The sequence below is a fragment of the Brachionichthys hirsutus genome, chromosome 13, assembly GCF_040956055.1.
Source record: "Brachionichthys hirsutus isolate HB-005 chromosome 13, CSIRO-AGI_Bhir_v1, whole genome shotgun sequence".
NCBI lineage: Eukaryota > Metazoa > Chordata > Actinopteri > Lophiiformes > Brachionichthyidae > Brachionichthys > Brachionichthys hirsutus.
In genome coordinates this window covers 11,627,045-11,636,351 of record NC_090909.1, presented here as the reverse complement: position 1 = coordinate 11,636,351, position 9,307 = coordinate 11,627,045, and the positions used below count along the sequence as shown (strand labels likewise).

The following is a 9,307-nucleotide window of genomic DNA, read 5'->3' as shown; positions in this document are numbered from 1 at the left end:
ATACGCGCTTCCATTGGCGAGCAGCGTCCAGGTTTTTGCGCACGCCGGGCTGGAATCGCGAGTTCATCCTAAACTTCCAGGGACTCCAGGCACCAGTTGGATCGCGACTGGCTTATCATGTTCAACGAGAGGGAATCAGTAAGAGAATAATCCGGATGATTAAACCATTCCAACGTGCGCTCCTCTGGGTTTAGTGGATTTATGGTTGGATCCAGAACCCATCACGTTTACGCATTGCTTCAAAGGACCTGACGCATTGTGATGGAGAGCCGCCTGTTTTTGCCGTGGATGCTGCTCTGCTCTCTCCTACGGCCGCCGGGCGCGCAGACCTCTGTACCTGAAGCAGGTAAGCTGCGCCCTTGGATGGACGTGACGTCACCGATCCGGCTGATCGAAGCTGTTTATTGTGATGATATAGAAACGTGGTCTAAAATGAGCGCAGGGGTAAAACTAAGGAAGTAGTTTAGTAGTAGTGATGATATATGATAGTAAATATCCGCCTCGTGAAGTGAATGATGATTAGAAACGGGGAGGGACCATCTGGATCAGGGTGGGGCTGATGTGGATCAGGGCGGGGTTGATGTGGATCAGGGCGGGGCTGATGTGGATCAGGGCGGGGCTGATGTGGATCAGGGCGGGGCTGAAGTGGATCAGGGTGGTGCTGATGTGGATCAGGGTGGGGCTGATGTGGATCAGGGTGGGGCTGATGTGGATCAGGGCGGGGCTGATGTGGATCAGGGTGGGGCTGAAGTGGATCAGGGCGGGGTTGATGTGGATCAGGGCGGGGTTGATGTGGATCAGGGCGGGGCTGATGTGGATCAGGGCGAGGCTGATGTGGATCAGGGTGGGGCTGATGTGGATCAGGGTGGGGCTGATGTGGATCAGGGCGGGGCTGGTGTGGATCAGGGCGGGGTTGATGTGGATCAGGGTGGGGCTGATGTGGATAAGGGCGGGGCTGATGTGGATCAGGGCGGGGCTGATGTGGATAAGGGCGGGGCTGATGTGGATCAGGGTGGGGCTGATGTGGATCAGGGTGGGGCTGGTGTGGATCAGGGCGGGGCTGATGTGGATCAGGGTGGGGCTGGTGTGGATCAGGGCGGGGCTGATGTGGGTCAGGGCGGGGCTGATGTGGATCAGGGTGGGGCTGATGTGGGTCAGGGCGGGGCTGATGTGGATCAGGGCGGGGCTGATGTGGATCAGGGTGGGGCTGATGTGGGTCAGGGCGGGGCTGATGTGGGTCAGGGCGGGGCTGGTGTGGATCAGGGCGGGGCTGGTGTGGATCAGGGCGGGGCTGATGTGGATCAGGGCGGGGCTGGTGTGGATCAGGGCGGGGCTGATGTGGATCAGGGCGGGGCTGATGTTTCACGAGGTTCTCATTGAACTCGAATTGTTAGTGAATGAAACCACGCAGCCTGGGGCACTGGGGAGCCACATGCAGGGACCACCCATGCGTCCTAGGGGAGGATTAAAGTGCTTCCCAACCTACAGCACGGCACGCAGAAAAACACACACACACACAAGCACAAAATGAAAGGAAGACAGATCTGTCTGCAGGTTACACTTTAAACAGATTATAATCTAGTCACATCAACCCGACACTCTTCAGCGGGGTTTATACACAGCTCTAGACTTTAGATTGCCACCTTAATTTTTTAACGATACAACAAATGTCTTGAGCTGCCATTGCAGTCGTGTTCTCCAGCCCTGCGGTGAAGTCCATGACTCTGATGCGCCTGAGAGGCTAAACTTGGTGACACAGAGCCTGCCAGTGAGACTGGATCCTCACGACTCGTGTTGACATAGTGAGTGAGAATGTTATTTCCATTAATAGGGACCAGATCCAATATAGCATGCAGTAGTTGATCTTTACATAGAGATAGATAGAGATAGCGAGAACTGTATTAATCCCATGGGAAGGCTCCCTCAGGGAAATCACGTAAAGTACCAGCAGCATCATTGAGCACAGAGTGTCAGAGTAGATAATCTAGAATGCACAGCACAATAAGAATAAATACAAATAAAAATGAACTCACCACCAACGTTGTACATATTATGTGTCGTTTTAATTTTTATTTATTGTTTTTGCATCAATGGAGTAATTTATTTTTATTTTATTTGTGTCGTTACATGTCTGTGATTTATGTACTAAGGCAGGGGTCCCCAAACTGTTTCCTGTGGGGGCCACATAACGTCTCCCTTCTCTGATGGGGGGCCGGGGTCAGTTTGTACAGGAAAAGTGTGACGATGGCAGGGGGGCCGAAACATTTATTGTTTACCAGACAGCCACCAAGTAACCCTTTCTTCACAGAAAAAAAGAGTCAGGAAATAAATAATAACACTATTAATAAAATAAATAATAACTAAATAACCCTCTCCGGGTTCGTCACAGAAACAAAGTCCATGGAACATTAACTTTCTGGTCGTATGTGATCATCATTAAAATTGTCCCAAATGAAAGGAAGAATGCTTTTCTTCATAATATTAATATATTCTCCTCTATCAATATTATTTTTAGGAAACAAAAGATTGAATTAATGACCCCTGTTAAATGCACCCCATTCCATTATTGATCCCCCACCGGCTACTCGTGTTGCATGGAAAGGAAAATAATAATAAACAATGGTATTGTTCAGGGGGCCGGGCCAAATGTGTAGTTTGGGGACCCCTGTACTAATGACTTTCAACGGAAACAAGACCGCAAGGGCTTTTTTTGAAATGCTTCTCTTAGACAGGATGTTTGACTGTACTTGTACTAACATTCTATCTAATAAATATATTCATCATCATCACCATCACTGCAGTAAGTCTTGTTTTCATCTTCTGCAGCCTTAAATGTATCTCACACTCATTCTACATTTGTGCACGTCAAGCTCGTCACTTTTAGACGCTGTCTCCATTGCTGCTGCTTCTTCTCTCTCTCTCTCTCTCTCTCTCTCTCTCTGCTTTATATGGCCATCCAACATTCCTGTTCATCTCTCACTTGGAACTGCTCATACCCCCCCCCCCCACCCCCCACCTCCAACACTCACTCTCCTTTTAACTCCTTCTATTTCCCATCGTTCCACCTCCTTTCTCCACTCCCTCTCTCGCACCCTTCATGCCCAGTAGCTACTGTTTTCACCCCCCCCCCTCCCTTATTTCAACCTTGGCAGCTTCAACTCTGCTTCCATTACAAAATATGGAACATCGGGGGGAGTATCAGAATGCTTGAATATCCCTTCTTTATATTCCAGATGCTGTCCCACTGCTTTGTTTGGTTTCTTCGTCTCTTCACTCTTCCCTATAGTTTTCCCAGACTTGCCTCTGGCTCTTTGCTGCTTTCATTTTGCTGCTATTCTCTATGCAAATGATGGGGGGGGGGGGTGTTGCTCCAAGTGGGCGAGTGGAGGAGGGAGATTCCGAATGTTCAGTATGATTTGTGCCGGGGAGCGGGTACCGCAGGAACAAGTTCAAAAAGCAACACGGAGCGAGGCGCTCACCGTTCCCTCATCAGCGTCTCAAGGCAGAACGTCCTGATTATTAGTCCTTGGTGTGCGTTTGAACGTTTGGATAACTCTTCATCCTTCCTCCACAGCGCTCAACTGCTGCGAGGGTGACGTCCTCTTCCTATTGGACTCCTCAGGGAGCGTGTCATCCTATGAGCACTCCCGCATGCTGACCTTCCTGTCCGAACTCCTCCTCCCCTTCTCCCTGGGAGAGGATCAGGTGAGGGTGGGACTCATACAGGTGGGCTCCCAACCACGCCTCGAGTTTGGCTTTGACGCCTATAATACCCAAACTGCCCTGCAAGGGGCGTTGAGGAGCATCAGACCTCTCAGGGGGGACACCAACACAGTGGAGGCTCTGAGGATAGCATGGGAGCGGGTCCTGCGACCCGGAGCTGTGGGCGGGGCCCGAGCAGGACTCCCCAGGGTGCTGGTTTGGTTGACGGACGGCGTGAAACCTGGTGATGTAATTGGACCAATGACGGAGCTTCTGGGGGAAGGAGTGGCTGTGTTGGTGGTCTCCACTGGCCACGGGAACTACCTGGTGTTGAGACAGGTGGTGAGCCCACCGGTGGAAAACCACCTTTACTTTGTGGACATTGATGACATGAGCATCATCACAGAGGACGTCAGGGATGCCGTCATCGGTGAGTGTCGTCATTGCTATCCTATCGGCTAAACGGTACGGGGCGTGGACTTTTGAGAGTACCAGCAAAGTCATTTTAATGAACATAATGTTTCACTATGATCAAATACAAAATTAGGATTTTGGTGCTAATTTCGAAACGGAATCGCGAAATAAATTTTTGTTGCTCTCTTTAGATTTGTGTTTGCCAGTCAGAGCATTAGTCACGCTCTGTGGGTTGGACTTATACAATAACAAAAAAACATATATATGTATGGAAATCAACACGATTTTACCACAGAACACAAAAGGTGTGATAGTGTTTTTTTTTATTGCATATTGGACGTATATTTATCTGGTGACCAGAATCAAAGTATTGATTGATATATAAATTGGCAGTTTTATGCCAACACATCAGCCAAAATGAGTTCATGTGTGCTGATACAGTGTTGTGTATATTATGTGTCCCCGAGTGGGTAAAAAAAAAGAAAAAGCCAAATGGCCGATAGCATGATGTTGAAAGCACCTCCATCTAACTTATAGGGGAGACTTTGGAAATATGAGACTCTGGGTTGGGTCACCCAAACGAATGAGACTCAGCCATCGAGCGTCTTCTTTTGTTTTAAACCCTGGAAAAGTGTATACGGTCATTATGCAAGACGCTTACTGCAAACGCCATTCTTTGTTGTGTCACATCTTCAAACATTATAATCCCTATAATGTTATAGCACAATTCCAGAACAATCCATTCCAATAGTGTGACGCTTTGGAAAAATGACATTTAACTCTAACAGGAATAAAATGTGTTTCATTTTCCATCCAAGCTTGTGGAACTACATCGATCATAAGACAGTCCCTATAAACCACAATCCCACTCATTGCCTGACACCGCTGTATTGCATGTCTGTGCTTCACCCTGATTCCACACATACTCCTGATGACAGCAAGGCTAAATACGAAGACAATATATATATCTACTCTTTGCTTGTGTAAGACTAAGATGAAGATGAGTTTTTATTTGTCATTATGTTTTCACACCTTTTTACACTGCAAAATCACATTTGCACCCTAGTACAAGGGCCCCTTGAAACAACACACACATCATGCATATATATATACGCATAGGGACCCCTCAGAGCATGTGGAGAGGGCATCTTAGGGTAAAACTGGGCCCTCTCCAGCCACCAGCACACACTCCTCATTTCGTCTTGGCTGGGACTTGAACCGGTGGACTTCTCCGCTTCCCATCCCAAGGCCCAACCCGCTGAGCCACTGCCGCCTCGACGTGTAACAGGCAACGTGTAACGGCCTCTGTAACGAGATATGGCACGCTATTAACAGATTAATGAGTCACCTTTGCTAACTGCATCCTCCATGCACACTTGCACATGCATGTATATTTAGACAGCGGCGCCTCTGGGGTGCATGGTAATGTGTTGCATTACCATGCCAAGGCACCTGACAAAGGTTATTAATGCATCCAGAAACCCAAGTGTGCTGTTCCGCACTGGTTGCTGTCAGGCCAAGGCGTTTTAAGCACCCTGACTGTCACCCTCCTTTCTCCGTGTGTTTGCAGCGTTGCAACGTGTTACTCACTTCTTACGCACCTGTGTGCGCGCGCATTCATCCTCATCCTCCCGCCCACAGAGATTATCCGAGCCGAGCGGATCAACGTCCACGACATCTCCTCCACCTCTGCCACGCTGGGGTGGCGCCCCGTTCTGTCCGGTCTGGCGGGCTACTACGAGGTCCGCTTCGGGCCGACTTCGACCGGAGCAGCGGGAGGTGGCGGGGGAGGTGGATCGGGGACCAGTCCGAGCACGGGTGGCAGCCAGTACCAGAGACTGACCCAATCTGCAGATTCCAGTTCTGCCAGGTTGACCAGCCTGAAGCCCGACACCACCTACGCCGCCACGCTGACCCCGAAGTCCACCGAGCAATCCTTTAACACGCTCTCTGTCAGCTTCAAAACGAAGCCAGGTTGGATGACATCCTTCTCAGACTCTGCGCCATGGCCATTGTCACGCTAAACCTTCCCTTTAGGTTTTGTTAAAGTACAGAAACGAATCGCTGCTCCCTGCCTCTCAGATTAGACGCTTACCGTAAATATTTTCTACTATATGATAAATTTACACAACTTTTATTTCAAAGATAGATAGTAGATATTTTTATGCTTATAATTATATCGTATATTACTGTAAATGTCATTTTCCATATATATATTGAACAGTATGGTTGTCAATAGACATATTTTCCATGTTCAACCTGCCTGCTGTGCCCGTAAACCACCATGTGACCATGTTGCAGCAGCCCTAGTATACCGTGTCCTCCTCCTCTTATCTCCTCTTCATCCCTCCACGCACCAGAGGTGATGAGCCCGGCGGTGGTAACGGTCTCCGAGTCGGGGGACACCAGCGTCAGGGTGAGTTGGGGTCCTCTCCAGCCTGAGGCGGTTACAGATTACTACATCGAGTACTCGGCACTGCCCGGGGGAGGGCTCAGCACCACTACGGTGGGATGTATGCACAACTCCACCCTCCTCAAAGACCTCCAGCCGGATACAACCTACTTGGTCACCATCACTGCCCGGCACGTTTCGGGCAAGGAGAAATCCATGTCTGTCAAACTGTGCACTCAGGAAGGTGAGTGGCTGGACACGAGGGGAATTAAGAATCCGGATGTTAATCCTAGTCCTACACAAAGACAATGTCTGTCATGGTCACGTCTCTGTCGTCTCCATTCCCAGCGACTCCCTCCCTGGCAGACCTCCAGCTGACCACAGTAGGCAGTGACTCGGTGCAGGTCGACTGGAAGGTCAGCGTCCCTGGTCTGAGGGGCTACTGGCTCACGTGGGAGGGACAGCAGCGCTCTGTCCCCGGCCGGCGCTCCTCGCTCTATTTACCGCCTGACTCTCTGTCAACCCGGCTCACAAACCTCCCCCCATCCGCCAGGGTGTGCGTGTCTCCCATTTACCGGACGGCACGCGGAGAGGGCCTGTGCTGCACGGCTCAGTTTCATTCAGGTGAGTCACATGGTATGCACTCATTTCAAGTCGCGGAGAGTCAGGAGGGTCAATATTTATAAGAAGAGTTCGTCCGTTTGAGTGTGCAGTCATAGTGTTTATCATACACCTAGCCTAGCTTAGCATAAAATATGGAACGGGTAGAAGTAGTCTGAGCTTCTGCAAGGCTATTTCACCTATCAGGCTGGCTGAAGCACACGCGAGCACATCTGTAAATCCACATAAAATAAAAAAACTCTAACAGATTATTGCATTGTTTTTTTAATCACTGACCCCCCTCTAAAATCTAATATTTATTGTTTTTTACATGTCAGTGTCTGTACAGATGAGAATGATTCATACCTACTGCGTTTTTATTCTTTGACTAATTTCTTAGTTACCCTCGCCGAAGGGGAGGTGAGGGTATTGCAATTGGGTGCGTTTGTATGTTTGTCTGTCTGTCTGTCTGTCTGTCTGTCTGTCTGTCTGTCTGTTTGTTTGTTTGCTTGTTTGTCTGTCCGAGTGTAGAACTCAAAAACTAGTAACCCAATCGACTTGAAATGTTTACACCAGCAAGGTTCTGTCCGTGGCTCGGTCCTCCCCGAGAATGGCGTCGATCCGGATCTGGATCCAGATTCTAGAATTATTTTTACATCTGGAATTGTGCCTGTGCTGTAAACTGCCACTTTAAGAGGGAGGGACACAAATGGCATGATGGGAAAAAGAGTCCAGAAGGAGTCTTGTAGTACGTTCCGGAGCAGCAAGCTAGAGCAGGTTTGGCCCCTCTGATCCGGAAGCCCTGTTTACTGTCTCACAAGATCCAATAGTCTTTTGGAGGCGGGGTCTGCAATCTCTGATTGTCGTTTTCTAGTTTTCAATTGTTATGCTATTTATTCATGACACAATCCATTGACTGCAGTTCTCTCTCTCTGCTTTACAGATGCGTTAGTATATGGCTACCAATCATAGCACCTCTCAGCTGCAGGCACTCCTCACCAAGCATGGAGGGAGGACGGCAAGAAGAATGCTGACTTTCATCCGTAACTCTTTCCCCCCCCAGCCGTTCTTCTCTGTGGATGTTACCCAGGAGAGGCGTGTGACTCGCCTTACTGAGCGCTGGAAGCCACAGACTCTAAAGAGTGGGGTTGGAGAATATGACCACTAGTCGACTGCTGCAATCTGCTACACAGAGGGACGACTCGCTTTGCCATTTCTCCCGTCTCATCTGGCTTACACCTGTAGGAAAAGGTCTCAGCTCGGTTTAAAGATGCAATAAAGATATTTTAGGCCTGTTTTGCAGACACAAAGCATTGCATGCTGGGAATGTTGGATGCGTTGCGTGGCATATTTTGGAGAAAATGCTTTTGCACCATATGTGGACCACCAAATGTTCTATATGTTTTATACTCTGCTAACACTCAAAAGATTACAGATTTACAATTGTAATCAAACTCGCGACTTGTTCTTAGATTACTTTTAGCACATGCTCGCGTGCGCACGCTGGAGTGCAAGACAGGGATGCTTCTAATAATGGAATATTCAGGATTTCTTTGAAGAAGTTGTGAAAAGAACAGTTTGCATGCCCGGAAATTGTGGAGACACATATGAGGCAGACGTTTGTAACTGAAAGTGCTCTTATATTCAATGTAGACCTATTGTTTATATTTATTATTCAAAAAGGATGTAAGTATATTTAATAACGGTATCCAGCATGGACATGCTGTTTACGTTTGAGGGCAGACTTTGCTCCCCCCTACTGTAACTATCCCGACAGTGCATGAGAGCTGATGTTCCAATAATACAAACGCAGGTTAACTGTATTATTGTTGCATGCATGTTGATCTTGAACATAAGCTTCCAATAAAGTTCTTTCATAATTGTGTTAATATGAACTTATTTTTGGTTTTTAAGCCAGTGAGCGTTTTCAGAATGGATCACACTGTTGATGTTCCGACTTATTTCTACTCAGTTATTCATCAGAATCAGAATACTTTATTGATCCCAGTGGGAAATGGCATTAAAATGAAAGACGATGGGAAGCGGGGAATCCATTAAAGCAGACATGGGCAAACCCAGGCCCGGGGGCCATATGCGGCCCGTTGGTCTTTTTAATCCGGCCCGCCAAACTTGTCCAAATTATATCATTAAATATAATTGTATTATAATTAAACCTCATTCATTTGACCTTTTCCCTGT

At 48.2% G+C, this 9,307-nt stretch overlaps 1 protein-coding gene across 1 annotated transcript; it reads left to right on the top strand.

Moving 5' to 3' along the window:
* Window positions 1-261: 261 nt before the first annotated feature.
* On the top strand, window positions 262-8,986 carry vwa1 (von Willebrand factor A domain containing 1). The gene is made up of 6 exons (XM_068747360.1): window positions 262-346; window positions 3,575-4,132; window positions 5,758-6,090; window positions 6,477-6,752; window positions 6,857-7,132; window positions 8,052-8,986. The coding sequence occupies exons 1-6, from the start codon at window positions 262-264 to the stop codon at window positions 8,078-8,080; spliced, it is 1,557 nt and encodes a 518-aa protein (XP_068603461.1). The 3' UTR covers window positions 8,081-8,986.
* Window positions 8,987-9,307: the final 321 nt, after the last annotated feature.